Raw genomic sequence first — 22,101 nt, forward strand, 5'->3', positions numbered from 1 at the left:
TTATTATACTGAACATGTCTGCATTGCATGTAATTGTGTCTAGTCTATGATAAATATGTTCACATGTTGTTTTCATTCCACAGAAAGACTAACAAATCCTGTGGCCACTTCAATTTTTTATTTATTTGCATTGAGTACTGCTATAGGCATATATATATATATATACACTGTTATAAATGTATATATGCATATATGTAGAATGCTCAATTCAAATGCACAAGTGTGTATTTATAAATGTGAGTGTTTGAGTTATTTTTAAAAGACTTAATGAATGTTTGCTGCCTTATACAGGTAGGCTTAATATCTTCAAACTTTTTAAAATGGTATTTGTGGTCTATTAAGTGTTTTATAAAAACCTTAGTATGATATTTGTTTATATAAAACACCATTCTTTGGAATTGTAGGACTAATGTTTCCTTAAGTTATAAAATTTAATGTTACACACATAGATTTTGAATAGGATTTTCTTCCAAAACAGGCTATAATGAAAAAAATCATTTAAATTTTTATTTTAATTAACTAATGATCATGAGAAAAATAAGAACTATATGGTATAAAATGCTTCATGTTAATCAGAATGCCTCTTGGGAATATATCTTAGAAATCCTTATTAAAATGTCTTCAAAAATATCCTTAATATACATATATATATGGTAAGGGAGGCTCTTATTGAGCTGTAATACATGTAAAAAGGACAAATTTCTTTACAAAGATCTATTTTAAAATTTTCTTTTTCATGATTAGGATTTCAGGAGGGAGATAGAATCCCCAAAAACAGTCACATTCAAAAGCTAAGTATTTCAAAGTTCTTATCTCTTCCATTTTAAACTGGCGGAAAAACATTATTTTAAAACCAGGCTGTCAATGACTTCTCACCCTGCCTAAGAGCCTTATCACTGCTCCAGCTAAGTTCTGTGTCTTTAAAAAATAAAGGTTTCTGCTTAATATTGGCTCATACTTTTAAGAGGATAAATTTCCAATTAGTAATTGCTTAGAGCTACGAAAATAAAACCAGATGGTGTAACCTTAAAACTGGCAAGTTATAGATCTAAATAGAAGCTACAGAAATCAGATTTTAGAACAAATAATCCACCTTCAGTTACAGCTATGTGTATCTATGTACTTTCTACAGGTACTTGGGCTTTTTATATCATGTACATGATACCAACGTAGTTTATTAGTAAGTGCAAGTTATAACGACTAATTTAAACCCAAATTCCTTTTAGCTCTTAGTGTAACTGTCATTTGAAGGGAAAAGCCACAACTCCAAATGTCTGTCTTGTCTGGTTAAGCTTGTAAGGGGGCAGGGCAGAGAGCTCGGAGCATAAGGGATAGGGCCATGTGCTAATTGGAAGGCGTGGCTAAAACCTCTGGTTAGTGAAGGAGGGCTGGGGCTGTTAGAGCGGGGGTGTTTGTGCTCTCTGCATCCTAGGACCTCCAAATTGAACGGAGGGGTGTGATTGGTAGGAAACAGGAACAGATTTAGCTGAGATCTCTGTAAAACGAGGAGCCCTGAGCCTCAGCTCAGACCCTCATTCCTCTGAAGAGTCTGCTGGGATAACAACCATGCTTGCAGCCGCGGTCTCCCTTGTGGCCGCCATCTGGGCAGCGATCCATCTCAGGACCCTGCTGCTGGCTGCTGTCACCTTCTTGTTCCTGGCCGACTATCTCAAAAGCAGGCGCCCAAAAAACTATCCACCAGGGCCACGACGTCTGCCCTTTGTGGGCAACATGCTGCAATTGGACTTGGAGCAACCACATCTGGCAGTGCAGCAGGTAGGAAGAGACAATGTTGCCTGGGGATGCAGTGACATAATCCTAAAAGGCTAGACTGGCGACATCCGGGAACAGGGGTGGGGGTGGGGTGGGCCTAGCTTAAAGGTTTATGCTCACCGTTGCGAATTTTAAGCCAAATAATTAACTTCTAAACATGCTCTTTTAAGACATATGCAGATCAACAGGGCAGTGGTGGCGAATCTCTGTAAATTTGATGCCTGCCTAGACTACAGACCGAGTTTCAAGGCAGCCATGGCTACACAGAGAAACCTAGAGAGAGAGAGACAGACAGAGAGAGGGAGAAAGAGAGATTGACTGAAGACTGAAGCTATTTAGGTGTTAGCTCTCTCTTACTAAGCCTTAGGTTTTTTTTTACATCCTTGCTTACTACTGATGCTATCAGTTACTAAGAAAGCCACAATCAAGTCTCTATATAGCTCTGCCAGGAGAGTGCCCATTTCTTCACTCAGTTCTGGAAGCTCTCCCTCATTAAGTTGTTCTGTATGCACAATGCATATTTAAGATTGCCAGGCCGTTTGAATCCTTAGCCATGTGACCATGTAATATCCCTCTTTATCCAGATTTGTTTTGCCTGAATTTTCTCTGATGTCTTAAACCCTGCAAGCCCCCTTTTGGTCAGTATGCGAAAGGCATATGCCTTTCAATTCTTTTATTTTTACCTACGCATGATACTAGAATTGCATTCATCTGGATTGCATATACTTGGGATGTTTTTATTATTCAAGTTTCATCATTAATTGGGACACATCTGTTTACAACTTATATATAAGCATTAAACAAAATGTTTAATTTTTGCAGTTGTCTATTTGCTGTTTCCATTCTTTCATTTTTGGTTTTGATCTTCCCAGACTAGGAAGTTTCCACCATTTTTTCAGGTGATTTCTCATCTAACATTCCTGTTTTCAGGACATTGGTGCACAGCCATGACATCTATGGTGCTGGGTCTTGCTGTTTGCCATCGGCTTTCTCTGTGCTGTGCATGGGAGAGCTGCCTCTCACCTCTGCACTGCTCTGCCAAGCTCTGCTGTGCAGATCTCCACAGAGGCCATGACAGCTTTCTGTCGTCAATTCATGCCTATTCTGCTTATCTTTCTTTTGTCTGTTACGATTTGGAATAATTTTGTAATAACCTCTTGGAAATTTTTTTCCATCTTACCAACATCTGCGCCATCTCAACAAAGCTGAGGTTCTCTTGGGTCTCAGTGAGTGAACGAAGCAATGTCAGACTGGGCATTGTGTGTAGTGTGCTATAAGGCTGATGCACACAGTAGGTCCATGTTTTACTTGTAGGAGTAGCTTTAGAGGCTCAGAGAACTCACTTTTGTGAAAGGCATTTCAAATGGAAATTTCAGAATAAATTTTATGAATCAGAATAACCACCGTTTGCGCTTGCCACGTCTGCCTCCTCAATCTAAGCAGCACGAGCTGGCAAGAAGGAAGATGGCTGCAAATTTCAGGGCCCCATCAGTATAGTGCAGCTGCAACTCACTGTAGGAGGATGAATACCAGTGATCTTCCCGTAATTGTCTCATAGGGAAGGGATGTATTTATTGCTGCAAAAAAAGGGTGGGGAGCAGAATTCTCTCCCAGGCTTTTTCGGAGATTCTCTCCATAGCAATTCAGCTGGAGAAGTCACAGTTCACCTCACAGGCTCAGCCCAAGAGACACATAGCAAGTGACAAGATGTCATAGATGAACCCCACCACTGTTAACCCTTTGTAGGGTCCCATCGTAATGGTGCTTGATTTCATAAGCAAAAATGTTAAAAAAGATTTCTGACCTGTTGAGCCTCGTTTTTCTTGTATTTTGGCAAAAGAGAGTAAATTTTGGTTGGAGTTTTGCTTCTGGCGAATGATAGCATGTGTTGCAATAGTAAAAAGAAATGTTTTTATCTTATCTTGTCAGGGTTAAAATATTCCAGTCTATGTCTTGCTACACAGTCATATGAGGTTGGGTGATATGTCTGGTGTCACAGCAATAGGTCATGGTGACACTGAGGCTGGAAACATCATGCCAGTCCAGTAATTTTTCTTTTCTTTATTTTGTATTTCAAATGGGTTTACATTTTGATATTTTGATATCTGGGTATAAACAAATGAAGTTAAATGATATAACTTGAGGCATAATTAAATTTTAATCTTGCTATTTTTAAATAATTCCACAAACTGATGTGTGCCTTTCCTCATAAACCTTTGGGGTTTATGCCCCCTTCATTCAGACTCCATGATAAGCACACATGGAACAATTAGCAATCATCTGTTAGCATTCCATTTTCAAGTCAAGGAAAGGGGTAAACTGATTTCCCCGGGTTGCTCAGTGGGATAATGACAAAATAAGGGCCTGAACATATATGATTTAACTCAATACAATAACTTAAAACATATATTCTAATAGAATAAAATGGCTTTTAATAACTAGATATATTTATTCACAGACACATTCACTCAAGAGACATTAAACAAATGCTTGGCGTGACAGGCACAACACAGGACAGTCTATGGTCCAATGAGTCCTATGGATTCTGCTAACAATTCTGATATCATACAAAATCTAGATGGATGGGCATCTCTGGGCCTAGCCTTTGATAGAATGATGTCACCAGTTGTGCCTAGAAGGAATGTTTAACAAGCGTCTAGTGAAGTATAGGAATGGACATTTTAGATCAGTTTAGGTGACATCATTGAAAACAGGATAGGGACAGTGAAGAAGCTGGGCTCCTTGCTGAGTACGTGGGAGCTGTACTTCCTGCCACATCATAGTTTCTTAGCTTTCTCTGTAGTAGTTCACAGAATTCTTACAAGAACATTGCTTAAATAAGAGAAAGCCTTGTCAGGCTGAAAGTGGGCTGTGATACACAACTTAGATATTAGCATGCACTTCAAGCTAGCTGTAATGATGGGACCCCAACATACAATCCCCCTAAGCATCCATCATGTGATCATTGTATGTATAAAATATATTATTACTCAATAAATTCCAAGTCACTGTTCAGATGTCTCCTATGAGTTGATGCTCATTCATTTTCTTTTTTTCCTTTTATTCATCTTTTACATATTATCAGAGCAGACCCCTGAGAACCCAGGTCGATTTTTTCACATCAGCCAGGATCTCTGTGACGTGAATGCTGCATGAGCCCATCAGCACTGTCTCTGGGTTCTGCCCCTCCATCTTTTGTTGTTTCCATTACCAGAGTCCTCTTCTAACTCACATTCAAATATTTAAACAGCCACAGTTATTTTTCTGTTGCTTCTGTTATCATAGCATTTATACAAGAAAGCCAGCAACAGATATTTTCATTTACTGTGAATTTCATGCTTGCAGGCCATAGAGGTTGTTCACTGGGTAAGGGCACTTGCTGAAATACTTGGTAACCTGAATTTGATCACCTGGATAAACATGGTGAGAGGAGAGAACGATCCCCAACGATGTCCACTGACATACTCATGTACAACACCACCCTTCACATGCATGCGCACAGACACACACACACACAAAAAACAATGAATAAAATGATGTAAAAATATTTTTTTCTTATTCTGTTATACCTACAGCAGACTCACACAGACACACCTTGGTCTTTACCAGGTGGCATACACTGTGTTCTGCCTGTCCTAGACTGCAGAATGCCAGAGTTAGAGAATTTGCTTATTTGTTGAAATCTGTGTACTAAAATCTCTATACAGAGATACACACTATAACATCTTCCACTCATTTATTTCTATTAATGGATTTATATTGGTAAATCTCATTCTTAAAGTTGATTTGCGTTTAGGACATTTCAAAGAAAATAAAATCGAAACCATTTCCAAACACCAAGGTGTATCATCCACAGGGAAATAAAGACTTATCACAATATGATTACCATTTGCTACACACATGCCTTCCATCCCTGGACAGAGAGGTATGAACACACCCACCTCTAACTATTGAAATATGTTTCAGCTTGTGAAGAAGTATGGGAATGTTATCAGTCTGGATTTTGGAATCATGTCTTCAGTGATTATAAGCAGCCTGCCTTTAATCAAAGAAGCCTTTACTCAACTGGAAGAAAACTTTATGAGTCGCCCTAAATTTCCTATTCACAAACATATTTTTAAGGAAAATGGTAAGTTTTTTATGTGTTATCAGATATGCATTGTAATATTTATGATATATTAAAGGTATCTCTATGCCTTACTTATCCAACACTCTCATAAGTCAATACCTTCATGAAATCCCACCATTAATGGGAGCTGGATACCACATTTCTTAAATGAAAGCACCCTTAAGATGGTTTATAGTGTGTCCTAGTAGAGACTGGGTGAAACCACATGTTTGGAAAAACTAACTCTAGATGCTTTGATTGGAAGTAACCACAGCACCCAAACACAGCCAAACACAGCCAAACAGTGCTCACTTTCATTTTCTCACATCAACCCTAGGAAAATGGATGTAAGTCAGCTTTTCTTTTCTATTGCATCTTGCTTGTAGCTTCTAAGCCCCAAATCAATATTATAATTTATTAGTATGAATACTTTATATTGTTATCAAATAAAGTCATAAGTTGAACACAGAATTTGAGATCTATTAATCCAACAAAACAGCATTTTATGTGCTTTCTAATTACTCTTCGAAATAATTATCAGTACACTGTGATGTTTGCTTTGAGAAGCACAGTACGAGACATCGGTCTTAGAGTTACTTTACAATGATGAAATTCCATGATTAAAGACACTTGGGGATGAAAAGGTTTATTTGGCTTATGCTCTTATATATGGCTGTTCATCATCAAAGGAAGTCAGGACAGAAACTCGAGGCAAGAACCTGGAAGCAGAAGCTGATGCAGAGGCTATGGAGGAATACTGCTTTCTGTCTTGCTCCTCATGGCTTATTCAGCCTGCTTTCTTATAGAAACCAGGACCACCAGCCCAGGATTTGCACTAAGAACATGAGATGGACCCTCCCACAGCAAACATTAATGTCAAAAAGTCCTACAGGCTTGCCTACAGCCTTATCTTATGTAGGCATTTTCTCAATTGAGACTCCCCCTTCTACAATGAATTTAACTTGAAGCACATTGACATAAAACCAGCCAACACAGTGTAAGTTAATGCCAGGGATTAAAGTAGTAAAGCAGTATTAATGCAGAAGGCTTTTAATCAGAGATATCTAAGATTGTATGAGGATTCTGGAAAAATCTTCTCTGAGTAAATGATATTTATTTAATGAACTGAAAAATACTTAGTCAAGGGGATATAATATCCTTGAAAAGACAAAAAGGAGAGATGTCTTGAGGAATGGAAAGACATCCAGTGTAGCAAGCGTGGTATTTAAAGGACATGATTAAGTGCTCTTGATACTTCTGAGCTTGATCAGAAAGAGCACAGGCAGTGTTTGCTAAATGCTGATTTTTATTCTAACAGCCAGTAAAACTTCTGAGTGGTTTTGAGCAGAGGAGATCTTAGGATATCAGGTAGAGAGAGGAGGAAAGACATTAACAAGTGTAGTTTGGACACTGTTATAAAACATAATGTAAATATCGGATATTCCCAATGGTCTTAGGTGACCCCTGAGAAAGATGTGTTCCACCCCCAAGAGGGTGATGACCCACAAGTTGAGAACCACTGCTCTAAAGGACCAGAAGTACTAGAATGGATCTAGAGATATTAAAGGGAACCTTGTTTTAGATGTGAAGGGTGGGAGCTTACACACTCCAGATGCAAAACCACACTGTGAGTTAGACCAGGGCAATGGCATTTGAAGCCTTACAAACAGAAGTTCAGGCATGCTAGAGAAAAGCCAACATGACTCCATGATCTAGCTGCCAGGAGAGCAGGATGCTGAGAAAACTCCACCAGCCGTTTGATGGCTAACCTTGGTTGTAACTTAACTGCATTTGGAATCAACTAAAATCCTAGAAACTGGGCAAACAAATGAGGAGTTTTGATTCATTGGAATTTTTGAGGTGAGAGGATCTACCCTAAATCTGCATCACTTGAGATCAGAAGGCCCACCCTAAATTTGGGCCAAACCTTCTGCTGGAAGCCCATATAAAAGGACGTGGAAGAAGGAAGCTTTTGCCTTTTGCTTTCTTGTTCCCACTGTCACTGGCAAGTTCAGCTATCCTGCTGATGAAGAAATCCTTCACTGGTATTAGAGTCTGCTTTTTTAGGATTCCAGTGTATAAAGAAGATCAGCTGAGACATCCAGCCTCATAAATTGAAAAATCATAGCTTTATTGGCCTTTCCATCAAGAGATAGTCATTTTTAGACTAGCTTATAAGTCACTTTACTAAATACCCTTTAATATCTCTAGATCCTTTCTAGTACTTCTAGATTTTAGAGCAGTGGTTCTCAACTTGTGGGTTACCACCCTCTTGGGGGTGGAACAAACCTTTCACAGGGGTCACTTAAGACCATTGGGAATATCAGATATTTACATTATATTTCATAACAGTATCCAAACTACACTTGTCAATTAGCAACAGAAATAATTGTATGTTTGGGGGTCATGGCAACACAAGAAACTGTATTAAATGGTTACAGCATTAGGAAGGTTGAGAACCACTGTTTAAAAGAACTCTAACTAATTCAGATTGTGGTACCAGTAGTAGTAGTATTTAGCTTGACATAGATAACAAGACATACATATACTAATCAAAAATGTGGATTGATGTGGGAATCCCCCCTCTGTATGCTGTGAATATGTTTTGTTACCATAAGCTAATAAAGAAGCTGTTTCATCCCATGTCAGGGCAGAATAAAGTCAGGCAGGAAATCTGAGCAGAGATAAATAGAAAGAATAGGCAGAGTCAAGGAGATGCCATGTAGCTGCCAAAGGAAAAAGATGCTAGAATCTTACCAGTAAGCCACAGCCTTGTGGCGATATACAGATTAATAGAAATTGGTTTATTTAAGATATAAGAGCTATCTAGGAATATTCTTGAGTCATTGGCCAAACAGTGTTGTAATTAATATACTTTCTGTGTGATTATTCGGGTCTAGGGGGCTGGGAAACAAAAGAGCAGTCTCCACTTACAAAATGGTGCCCACTGTCTGGGGCATGGATCCACATAAGACCTAAAAAAAGGTGGAGAAAAATAGAGGGCTTCTAGACTCACAAAAATAGGAGCCAAACACAGTTTGTTGGTAGCTGCATTTTTTTTTCAGATAGGCTGTTTGCATGCCTCAAGCAGAAGAGCAGTTTCTATAAGAGAAGGCTTTCTTATTCCTACTGGCAGCATGAATGGCTCCAGATCTTTTGGGAGGTTGTTCTACAGAGCACTGAGGGTTTGCTTAACGGCAATATAGACCTGCTGTGTCCCTGGAGCTGGGGCAGTGAGCATGACTCCAAGAGCTGTCGGTAAAAATACCTCTGCCATAGGAAAGGCCAAGAGAAGTAGAACCAGCATCCACAGCTGCTGCAACCAAGCTGTTTACCATTTTAAAAGCACTCCTGGTTTGAAAATGGTGGCAGATACAAAATAAGGACAGATTCATATAGATAGAGTTCTCTGAATGGGTCATAGTGTGTTTAAAGAATGTACGTAGACTTGGGAGAGAGAAGAGAAAAAGAGTATAGACATTTATAAAAAGAAACAAATCATTTTAAAAATAAAGGAAAGTGTTTATATATATATTTATTTATATATTATGTATACAATATTCTGTCTGTGTGTATGCCTGCTGGCCAGAAGAGGGCACCAGACCTCATTACAGATGGTTGTGAGCCACCATGTGGTTGCTGGGAATTGAACTCAGGACATTTGGAAGAGCAGGCAATGCTCTTAACCTCTGAGCCATCTCTCCAGCCCCCTAACGGAAAGTCTTTAAAGAGACAGTGTCATAGATTTAAGAAGTAAAGAAAATTAAGCCACAAAAAGATGGAATATACACAGAGATGTGAAGGGACTCTTAAAAGAAATCCCACACTAGCTCAGAAATGAGAAAATAGATGGTTGTTTATTTAGGAGTAAACTCACAAATCAGAATCCTCTGCTTAAACGGAGATCAGAAACCAAAATCCACAACCAGAACAGAGAGGCCAGAAAAGAGAGCAGACTCATGCTCTATATCAACTTATATAGTATAAGAGGCCACGCCCCAATAGGCGAGTAACCACTGGCTGTAAGACTTCCTACAGCACCTCCCCATTTTGTTTAAATAAGAGAGTTCTAAGCCTAATACAAAATTATTTACAATAAGAACAAATATATTCAATAATTAACCTATCCTAACTAGTATAATAAATAACTTGGTCAAGTCATGAGAAGAAAGTAACTACAACTATTTAGTCTTCAACCCCATCGAAGTCCAAGAAAGAAAATAATATTACTTGAGTAAACAGGAAGTGCAATCAAGTAACTTCCAAAATATGCAACAAATGACAGAGACAACTGGCTACCTGGGCAATCACCCAAAGTCTTATTTGCAACATTGAAGCAATCAACTTTGGCTAAGGCCTAGAATAACAGAGGTAGGAAATTTTTCAAAACTATCTTATCCTGTCTTGGCAAGATTTGACAGTCCTGCTTATCCATTTCTGAATATCATGTATCTTGTCAGTGGTTGAGGCATAGGCATTTCTTTGCCCAAAGGCAAGTTTTGCCAAGAAGAAAACAAGCTCCAAGTGGAGTGTCTTCAGTGCTCAACATTCTCTCAGGAATAGATCAGTGCTGCCATTGTGTCTCACTTCAACAGAACCTTAAGTAATATTTAAATGCCATAATCTACAGCTCTTTGAAGTGGTTGAAGATTACCTATCTATGCAGAATATAATCTCTACGTGTCTAAAGAACCTGATTAGTCTAACTATAAGTATGACAAACATAGATGACTCTTGATTTATAATTCTTAATACCTATATAACTTAAAGACTAAGACTTTGTATTAGAAAATTATACAATAATCAATTGTGCAAGAAATGAGGACAATGACCTCAAAATATAAACAATGTATAAGTATCTTGATCAGAGGTAGAAATGTACATTGCAATATGATAAATATATATCATTATATAAAAAATGTTTTAAGCAGAGGTAGAAACATGCATGCATACAATATTCAATATAATTTAACTTTGTATCAATTTACAAGAATCTATACCAATGTAATTGCCTATAAATAATTACAAGTATTCACTCTATTACTTGGTATTATTACTAATAGTGTGAGTAGATCATACTAACCTATTATCCCATCCAAGCCCCCCTCTTTTTTTAAAGAGATACCTGAGCCTATAAAATTTCCTCCCCAACCCCCAACCCTATACCAATTATAATCAACCACTAAATGATGTCCCTAACCCTGAGGACAAATTTTGTTGGGAAAGGGGATGTCATCTTCTAGAATTACTTCCAGCTAATCGTCATGGGGGCAGTGTTCTTTCTCTGTTCATCAGCTCCAATAATTTCCTCAATTATTTCAAATCTTTTTATTATTATTTTTTGTAAAGCCTGAATCTCCTGGCCTGTATATATTTCTAGTGATTTCATTGAGGCACCTAGTCTCTGATCTTCATTCTGCACATGTGATTTCAAGGTCTGAAATTTCTCCTTTAAAGATAACATCCCATCCTTGGACATTACTTGAATAGGGTGCAGATTGCCATCCTGGAGAGACAGCCAGCCTATCTGCTAACTTATCATAATTTTTTAATAAATAGTGATTATCAAATTCAACAGTATGAATTCTTTCAGATAACTTCTTAATACCCTTAGTATGTATTCAATTTTGTCTATAAAATTAATGTTATCCTTTTTAATAATATTAATTTTTTGAGGCAACTTTTGATTTTCGATGGTATTAATCCTGTCAACAAGCTGTTCATTATTAGTCTGTAAAGATTGTATCATTCCTAAAAGTGCCATATTTTTTCTTAATGATAGAATATGGAGAAAAAAACTGAATCCCAATACCCAATAAATTGAAGTATCACCATAGCCATATAAACCTCGCAGAATACAATCCATAGTATTAGCAAAAAATTACTAAAAGTTTCAATATTAACGTGATCTGTCACATTGATTTATTAATTACATGTTATGATATCTGGCAAATTGTTTTAGGTGTAATAATCTTTATTGTCCAGTAGATATCGTGGTTGCAGATTTGCAGTGGCAACAGGAACAGTCTTGAGCTGCTTTAGTTTCTGAGCTGCTTTAGTTTCTAGCCTTAGTACTGGTTAAATACTGAGAAATATGCTTTGCTTGACAAATTAAAAGCAATTAAATCAATTCCATACATGGAGCAAGAAACCCAGAACTCATGGGCAGGGAGCAGAAACGGGAAGCTGCACAAGTCATCACGCTGCAAGGAACCACACCAGGGAATGCGACAGTCGTGCATGTGCTTGGGAAATTTCCAAGTTGCCACACACAATAAATTCCACTGTGGTGGAGATTCTACAAAAACTGCTTAGGTAAAAGCAAGCCAAGCAGGCAGATTTGGGAGACTGTCTGGGCTGTGGACTAGCTAGGCCTTCAGCACATCCACCCTGGAGGCGTGGAGTCCGATTCCACATGGGTACCAAATTTGAAAGGATGCTTAAAAGAAATACCACAATAGCTCAGAATTGAGAAAATAGATGGTTATTTATTTAGGAGTAGACTCACAAATCAGAATCCTCTGCTTGAACAGAGATCAGAAACCAAAATTCGCAAGAGGAACAGAGAGGTTGGAAAAGAGAATGGAGGCATACTCTACATCAGCTTATATAGTATAAGAGGCCACACCCCAATGGGCGGGTAACCTTTGGCTGTAAGACTTTCTACAGCACAGAGAGTCTGGATTATGTATATTATTGTGTTTTCTTTGAATTTTTTAACTGCAGAGAGACATTTGATACTGGAGGCTACTAAGTTAAGCCAACATAAAGGTACCTTGTTTTAAATTTGGTTCTAGGGATATGTTGTTTTGGGAAAGAGGTTGTGCTTTTGTTTCCATAGAAGATGAGAATCTGTGGGGTCCTTTCAGTCTAATGTGGTTTGTGGAATAAGACCCCCTGAAAGTCTCCATGAACCCTAAAAATACTTTGCCCAACAAACAGCAGGAAGCAGTTTGGAGAAAACAATGTCCAAATTCCCAAAATGATTGTTTATAAATATTTGTTTTTATTTAAAGAGGGATATGATATAGAGATGAATACTTTGCATTGGTATGGAACTTGATACAAACTTAAGGTCAATTTTGTTACACTGTATATATGTATTTCTGCTCTTGTTTAAGGTATTACATTTTTGTTCAGCTCATTTAAAAATGTAATATATAATTAAGAAGTACAGATTAATATGTATCATCTACAATAATCAAACTTTTAGTCATGTTAGCTTTTCTAGATATACAGAGATATAGTTCAGTTAGATAAATAACCTTCAACACTTCAAGACCTACGGAATATGGCATTTAAAAGGTTTTAAGAACTTAAACTTTTCTCAACAGTGAGACATATCTGCTTCTGGCAGTACCAATTACTTCAGAGAGATTAATGGACATTGAAGAAATGTATTATTTAATTTGCCTTCAGTGTGACAAAGCTAGCCATTTGGGTAAGAAACTGTTCTTGCCTGGACTACTTGATGGTATTCTGTATGAACTGGACATTCAGGACCCACAGAAAAGTGACTACTGAGCTTTCCAAAAGATGGAATGATGCTTTAGGGTTCCTGCTTCACAGAAGAAACTGCCAAGACATTCTGCAAGACACAGGAAAAAAAGCAACTGATGAATTTTGTCATTAGAAGGCAGAACAGTTCTTCAAATTCCCTGCTTCACTGAAAAGTCTGCCAGATATTATGGGCCTGTAGGCTGAAGATGGATAACCCAACATTACAGAAGAACTTTGGTAGACTGTCCATTCAGGGAAATGTCTCTGTCAATTCTATAGTTTTGGAAGCTGCTTACAATGCCCTTCTCATTTACTTAGGTAATATTATATCCTTCTGGGGTCTATGAAGAGTTGAACACACATAGTTATTATTTCCTTAGTTATGATAAAAGATAAATTAGATATAAAACTTTAGACTCAGCTAGGTGATTGTAGCACACATTTTTTAAAATATTTATTTATTTATTATATATACAATATTCTGTCTGTGTTCATGTCTGCAGGCCAGAAGAGGGCACCAGACCTCTTTACAGATGGTTGTGAGCCACCGTGTGGTTGCTGGGAATTGAACTCAGGACCTTTGGAAGAGCAAGCAATGCTCTTAACCACTGAGCCATCTCTCCAGCCCTGGCACACACCTTTAATCCCAGCACTCAGGAGGCAGAGGCAGGTGGATCTCTGTGAGTTCAAGGCAAACCTGGTCTATAAGAGCTAGTTCCAGAACAGGCTCCAAAACTAGAGAAACCCTGTCTCAAAAAAACAAAAAAAAAAGCTAAGATAGAATAGATAATAGAGCATTTTCTTTAATTTGTCAAATGTAGATGAACTAAATATTGTAACTATAGTTCTTGCTTGACAACTGATGTAGGACTCTCATTGGTTAATAAAGAAACTGCCTTGGCTTTTTGATAGGGCAGGATTTAGATAAATGGAGTAGACAGAACAGATGCTGGGAAGAAGGGAAGTTAGGCAGACGCTTCAGGCAGTCGCCATAGGCAGACACCATGCCTCTCCTCTCTGAGACCGATGCCATGGAGCCAGTTGCCAGGTCAGACATGCTGAATCTTTCCTGGTAAGACACCACCTCGTGGTGCTACACACATTACTAAATATGGGTTAAAGCAAGATATGAGAATTAGCCAATAAGAGCCTGAAACTAATGGGCCAGGCAGTGTTTAAAAGAATACAGTTTTCGTGTAATTATTTCGGGTAAAGCTAGCCAGGTGGCGGGACGTGGCCCACTCGCCTCATCACTACAGACAACTGTTTTGTATATATAATTATGCTGTGTACCTAGTTCCCTTAAAAATGTACTTTATTCTTGCATCTCCTTTTTCCACCCATTGTAATAGATCTGGAATGTTCTGATAATAAGCCTTTCGATTTTCTACGAGTATTAAAGTAGAGAAGATATTAGAAATACTAGCTAAACTGTGGTGTTGCAAGTCACCAGGAGATGCTAGCCACTGTGCTCCTTGTTTTGTGATATTCTCTCTCCTTAGACAGCTGTCAAGTCCATTATTGGCTCTTCTCCTTTGTTTGTTAGGTAATTTTAAACCAGAATCACAATGTCATAAAGGCTGAATTGCTTGTTTCCAGGATTGGTCTTCGCCAGTGGCCAAACATGGAAGGAGCAGAGAAGGTTTGCCCTGATGACCCTGAGGAATTTTGGAATGGGAAGGAAGAGCATAGAGCATCGCATACAGGAAGAAGCTCGACACCTTGTAGGGGCCATAAAAGAGGAGAAAGGTAGGTATTCCACAGGGCTGGTGTGGGCGGCTGTGACCCTTTCATTCATTGAGCAGAATCTTCCTAAATGTCTACGTGCTTGGCTTGGCCTCTGCACTGTACTGAGTACTGAGGATAGAGCAGTGAACATGTAGCCATGACCTTACCCTTGGAGTTCTGAAACTAAGCACACAACAGTCATGACACACACTGCTGCAGTTAAGGCCTGGCCATCAGTCTGACTTCACAGATACTGACAGATTTTTTTGGTATATGTTAATCTCATAGCAAACTAACCCAGCTCTCTGTTATGTATCTTTCTCTGTCATATGGAATTAATAAACCAGTATCTTTGAAAGATGCATATTTTCTTTATTCATCTTCAGGGCAGCCTTTTGACCCTCACTTGAAGATCCACAATGCTGTTTCCAATGTCATTTGCTCCATCACCTTTGGTGAGCGTTTTGATTACCATGACGAGCAGTTTCACGAGCTGCTGAGGTTACTGGAAGAGGCCATGTATTTGGGTTCCTCAATAATGGTCCATGTAAGTATTTTGGTTTCCTTTGTTTTGGGAGAAAATTGGACTGGGGCTAATTCAAGTACAAGTAGGCTCTTTCTTTTGGTTCCCGGCACTTTTTGAAGCTAAAACATAATGTATTTTAATTGAGCGTGGTACAAATTAATCTGCTGATTTAGAAGTATTTAATAAGAAAACTTACTGTGTACAACACAGTATTTTAATGAAGTCCCAACATTTATGTGGTAGCCATGCATGTCCAAATGCTTCTCTTTTTTAAGTATGAAGATCTTATTGCTGACTTTGACTTTATTTCTCTCTTGCAACTTCACACCTCACATGAGAGATAGAAGCATACTTTCTAGCTATAATCCTGTGTGCGTGCTTCTCTTTGCTAACCTGTTGTCATTGTTCATTAATCTTTTCTCAGTGGTTAGACATCCAGTTGTTTCTAAGCTAAAGTTTGTATTAATAACACTGTGTTGTGAATATTCTAATTGTTCATGCTGCCACATCCACTTATTTTTCTTGTGTTTTCATTTAGACATAAATCTTTACCCCCGCCCCATGTTGTTGGGTTGTTTGTCCCCGTGCTCATTCCTATACAAATGTTCCTCTTAGAATTGGCTTGGTTCTCTCAGAAATGATCTGGTAGACTGAACTTTCATCTTCATTTGGTTCTAGGAGCTTGACAGTTTTTTCCATGTTTTTTCAATGAGATATGTTCATTCAACAATTTATTAATCTATGTATTTGTGTAGTTTCTGTAGTGTTTCTTGCTATTGATATTTTTATTTTTATTACAGTATAGTCTATTTGGATATAACAGATTATTTCATTTTTTTGTATTTGCTAAGATTTGGGTCTTATTTTAGAGGAAAATTCCAGGTGCAGCTAAGAAGCAAATATTCTTGGTTTCATTTGGATGGTATACTCTTTAGATGTCTGTGAAGTGTATTTGATTCATGCAGTTTAGCTCTGAGATTTCTCTGTTGGATTTTGCGTGAAATGACCTATGCAGGAATGGGAGTGGAGTACTGACATTACCTTAATTATTTCATAAGAATCTGTCTGAACTTCGTATTCATTGTTATTTGTCTTTTGAAATTACGAGTCCCAAATTATGATGCATGCATATTTACAATTGTTCTAACTAATGAATTGTTCCTTTTATGAACAGGTAGTGGCTTTTTTTAAAATATCCTCTAGCTTATTTTGTTTTAACATCAGAAGAGCTTGATTCCAGTTTCTCTTTGCTTCCTGTATTGTTTCAGGTTATTATGGAGAGAGGTTGATTAGTCATGTTAATTCCATCAGTTTCATTTTTTTTTCTGGCTGCTTGGATTATTTGGTTTTTTACTTTCCATCAACTACTACGAAGAATTTGCTTGTTTACTGTGCTAGACATGATGGATTCCTTCCTGGCCCTTCTTTATCCAGATGTTCTCATACCATTTATTCTTCCCTATGCTCTCATGATTGAGACTCATCTTTCTTCCTTCTCTGTGTTCAGCTCTCACTTAAGTATCTTCTTCAGCGCTATCTTGATGGTTATTTCAGTCATTGTGTGTCAGTGAGAATATTTCCATTAGAACTTAATTTTTGAAATTTAATTATATCTCTGTTGGGGGTGTGCATGTGGGTGTCAGGCTTGTGCAGCCAACACTTTTACTAACTGAGCCATCTCCTTTAAAATGTAAATATTGCTGCTTTCCTTTACGGTTTTGATGGAGATGTTCTTATTTACTTATATTTATTTGGGGATCTAAATGACTCTTGTATTTGAATGTCTTTTCGTTTCTCTGACTTGGGAAACTTTCTCCTGTAATTTTATTGAATTCATTTTCCATCCCTTTACTTTTTTGCTCAGCTTCTGAAATAAAGTCCTGCACGTTCCTAGGTCTCTTGATCATATGACAGTTCTTCATTCTGCCTGTGGTCATTATTTCCATTCTTTGTTGCTGCTCTTTGAGTGCAGCTTCTCATCAGCAATTCTCCCTTCTGGATCTTCTCTGGGTGGAGGTTGTTGTTGGTGTTTTCTGTTGTGGTTTTTTGTTTGTTTTATCTCATTTTGTCTTGTTTTTGATTCAGCTTTAAAATTGCCAACACTTCTATTTGTTTGTTGTTTGTTTCTATAAAATCTCAGTTTCCTTGCTGTATTTTCTCCTATTCTGCCCAGTTTTCATCTTTATGCTGCCCCTTTCCTCCTTTCCCCTGTTTCCTCCACTCGGCTGACTTTCACCTCTAGAGCCCACGCTGGACTCCTCTGCCTCTTTGTATTTCCTTTCAATCTCTGATCATCTTGATCGGAAAATGCTTGGGCACCCAACTTTTGACATATTTCAGGGTCTTTGAAATATGTGTTATTTGGGTTATGATTTTTTTGAGGCATCATCTTCCCCTTTTTGTTTCATGTATTTTTTTTTTAATGTCCGCATCTATTGATAGGGATATCTCTTCTGGATTCTTTGAAAGGATCTTCATATTGAGCACCCTGTTCTCAAAGGCAAGTATCATTTTGCAAGTAGAAACAAACTCCTCTAGCAGCAATATTAACCTATACAGATCTAAAAATACACTTAAAATTGTTGATAGTTCACTATCATGTCTCTGTTGAAACGATAATGTGAAGGCTCCTTGTAATTTGCTAGAAAGACAAAATTATTGAAAGTAAGTGTGGAAAAAGTTAAATAAGTGAGATAAAGGGAGGAGATCAGGAAATGGAGAAAAAGAAGACAGGCAAGGTTCAATAATAAGGAGCAGAGAGAAATGATATGAGGGAGAAGAGAAAAATACAAGCAACTTAAGGGGGTGTCAAAAATATTACTCAGTAATGAAAAAGTTGAGAAATAAAATAAGATAAATATTAAAAATAAGTAAACTATAAAGGTATTATTTTAAAAACTCAATAAATTCAAAATACTACTAAATGCAAGGGAATATTATAGGTTGTAGAAATGATTTATGGATGAGAAATGTTATAGATAAATGGTGTTAGATGAATTCTTGAAAAAGAATAAAAACTAAAAATGTAATAATAACAGTTAAGGAAAAACAGTGTCCACTTAAAAAATTTGCAAATGTAAAGGAAAAAAATCAAAAGAGAAACCATAAAGAAGAGACAACTGACCCAACTGCATTCTGGGTCATAAAATTTGGAGGCTGCTGGTTACATGCATGGAGGAGATGAGCTGAGCCCTGTGGACTCTTGTTTTGTCTTTGGCGCATGTTGTTGCTGAGTCTGTACTGAAGCAAGCATCTCCTATCTTCAGAATTGTCTTCACGGATGCTCCTTTCATTCTGTAGGTAACAATATCCTCTATAAGCCAGAATTACCTTAACATTTTGTGATTAGGGCACATATTCTCACACCATCAAGACTTCCTAGATTAAAACCCCTGCTAAGACTCTCAGGTGGGGATGTATGCCAAGTGTATGGGAAGCAAGAGGACCTGCTGTTAGTACTCAGGCATCTGTACTGGCCTGACATTGGGGTGTACGTCCTCAGCTGTAGCCACTAAGAACACCTCCTGTGCACATGCACTATGTTCCCTTTTGAAAGGGCCCTGTCCACCTCCCATCTCTCTCTCTGTCTCTCTCTGTCTCTCTCTGTCTCTCTGTCTCTCTGTCTCTCTCTCTCTCTCTCTATTTATTTATTTATTTATTTATTTATTTTGGTTTTTCGAGACAGGGTTTCCCTGTAGTTTCTAGAGCCTGTCCTGGAACTGTCTCTTGTAGACCAGGCTGGCCTCGAACTCAGAGATCCGCCTGCCTCTGCCTCCCGAGTGCTGGGATTAAAGGCATGCACCACCACCACCCGGCCTCTCTCTATTTTTTTCTGCCACTCCTGTCCTCAGAGGTTGGTCTCTGCTCTCCCATCTCCCCTTTTCCCATTTACTTTGCCCCAATTAAAAAAATAAATAAATAAAACTTCTCCACCTGGGCTCTTTCACATGGCGCCTTTCTCTTGCATGCCACTTTTTCTAAATTACAACACCTTCTTTTACTCCTTCAGGGATCCCTGAGTACCAATCACTATGCTGCAGCAGGAATACCCCTCTTCATGTCACATACACCCCTGTAATGTCAGAATTTCTCCATTCTACAGCAATGAATCACAGAAGGTTAGCTGCATAATCCAGTCCATGATTTCAGACTCAGAAATATCAAATTTCGGGGTTAATTTCAGTTGTTAAGTTCAATTTGCAGGTGGGGCTATCTCCCTGACCTTATATGATTCCCAGTCTGATCTCACATTCCAACACCTTCATCCTTTGACCCTTCATTGTCTTTGATGACATTGGAATCAAAATTGGGACAGCTACTGAATGCTATGCCAATGTGTGTCCTGGATAGGAAAGAGTTGGACCAGTGAGAAGTGGTCTGAACCTGGTATACTTTGCATGGGAGTACTGAAATGCCCACCAGTGGGTATGAAGAAAAACAGCAGTCCAGATATTCCAGTGTAAGAGATTAAGAGGTAAAGACTGTCTTGAAACGTAAAGTGATTTTATGTTGTTTCAATGATCATGTTCTTCTCCCTAATTAGCTCTATAACATCTTCCCATGGTTAATGAGATATCTTCCCGGATCACACCAAACAACACTGTCTACCTGGAGAGAACTGAAATCATATGTGTCTAATATAGTTGACAAACACCGCCGAAACTGGAACCCTGATGAGCCGAGAGACTTCATTGACGCTTTTCTCAAGGAAATGACCAAGGTGGGAAGACAGTCCCTGGGTCTTCTTACAGAAAGGGTGGTGTAGAATAGCTTCCAATTGATTGAGCAGCAGGCTAGCACAAAGGTAGGATTTTAGTATGGCAGAGATTTATTCTCTCATAGTTCTAGATCGTTCCTGTAATTCTGCCAGCCAGGCAACCAACTTTGGGAAACAATAGAAACGTCATTGCTTTGTGTCTCCCATCTCCTAGGGGACACTGGTGTTTGTTGCTGTGGTTCCCTGCTCCATCTTCAGTGCCGAGATTATATCATCTCTTTCCTTTCTGATCCTTTACATCTCATTTCTCCTGTTCTAACCCTGGAGGCCCCTCTCATAAGAATAACTCAGGATAACCTTTCCTCCTGAAATGATCATATCCTCAAGATCTATTTTTGTGCATCAGGTAACATGCCATGGTTGCAAAGATGACAAGATGAACATCTTTGTAGATCATTATTTAACACACCCTTAGAAGTAAAACATAGGAATAACATTTTATAATTGCATGGTAACGTAACGTTGTGTTGTTTGGGTCTTTAGAATAAAGATTTGGAGTAAAGGATTTGCTACCATTTGGCTTGAGGTCCTAGAAATGCCCAGCTCCTTTCATATTATTTACTCCCTTGTTCCTTCTCCCATATCTGAAGGAGTTAGATGAAAAATAAATGTAGCAGTTAAATGTTAGAGCTTTATTTTATTGTGAGTTGGTCCAGGCCTTGTTACCCTCCCCAAGTGGGACTCCACTGAAATAAACTAACTTCAGCTACATAAATCATAGAGTTTAACTTTCATGTATAGCTGAGACACATACCTTTCCCTGGACTCCACATGAGCACTATTCAATAATAGAACAAGGCAAGAAGACACTGAGAGAACATATTAGCTAGTTTTGCATCATTGTCGCAACCATAAGTGGGAGCAATTACTGAATAAAGCAAAAATGTCACCTGGCCAAGTTTCAGAGCATTTCAGTTCATCAAAGTGAATGGCAAAGCAGCTCAGCTCATGGGGCAGAAGGGTATGGTGGAGGCTTTCACATCACAGTGCATTAGGAAACAGCAAGCAAGGAAGGAACCATGGGTTGGGTGTAACTCTAGGCGCTACCATCCCTACTGTCAGATGGATGCTATTTTCCTATTTCTAAGAACTTCCCCAAATATTATCAGTGCAAGGAACCAGTATGTAAAACATGAACCTGTGGTGGAACATGTTGGATTCAAACCGTACTGTAAAATGTAAGTTTTGATCCTATTGATCCTAGCAAGCGCTGGTAAATACAGATCACTGAATTTGTCATGGAAGCTTCAACTCTCTGGATTATGGGCTCCTCCTCTGGCTGGGGCACAATGGTGTGTGTGTGTGTGTGTGTGTGTGTGTGTTTATTATCTTTCCTCTTATTTCATCTTAATATAATATTGATAGAAGCGATATTTACACCCAGAGGAGGAGGCAAATCCTTTACCATATGAAGTACAGGTTTGAGAACAAGAACATTAAGAGCAGTATTAACAAACTGGTGCTTCTAGAGGAAGTGAGAAAGGTGATGTTTGTCATAAAGAACTATTGATGGAATCAGTGCGGTTTGATTTTGCAACATGATGCAGATTGGAGAGTCAATAAACACAGAAAATTCATATTCATGTTTCTGGTATCAGCAAAGTCACCTGTGAAATATCAAAGAGAGCATCACTCTGAATGACTTAATGCAACTGATTCCTCAGGGTGAGGACCAGTGTTATGAGACAA

The 22,101-nt window shown here is 38.3% G+C and overlaps 1 protein-coding gene across 2 annotated transcripts in view; it reads left to right on the top strand.

Annotated features, from left to right (window-relative positions):
- The first annotated feature begins 1,566 nt into the window (after nucleotides 1-1,566).
- Nucleotides 1,567-22,101, top strand: part of LOC119816978 (cytochrome P450 2J3-like) — a 31,354-nt gene continuing 10,819 nt past the window's right edge. Inside the window, exons 1-5 of one of the 2 annotated variants that reach the window (XM_038334090.1) lie at nucleotides 1,567-1,776; nucleotides 5,740-5,902; nucleotides 14,981-15,130; nucleotides 15,496-15,656; nucleotides 20,179-20,355. In XM_038334090.1, coding sequence (XP_038190018.1) covers nucleotides 1,567-1,776; nucleotides 5,740-5,902; nucleotides 14,981-15,130; nucleotides 15,496-15,656; nucleotides 20,179-20,355 — 861 coding nt within the window. The remainder of the gene's footprint in view (nucleotides 1,777-5,739; nucleotides 5,903-14,980; nucleotides 15,131-15,495; nucleotides 15,657-20,178; nucleotides 20,356-22,101) is intronic. The other variant, XM_038334091.1, reaches the window with a different exon arrangement.

This window comes from Arvicola amphibius, chromosome 6, assembly GCF_903992535.2.
Source record: "Arvicola amphibius chromosome 6, mArvAmp1.2, whole genome shotgun sequence".
Lineage (NCBI taxonomy): Eukaryota > Metazoa > Chordata > Mammalia > Rodentia > Cricetidae > Arvicola > Arvicola amphibius.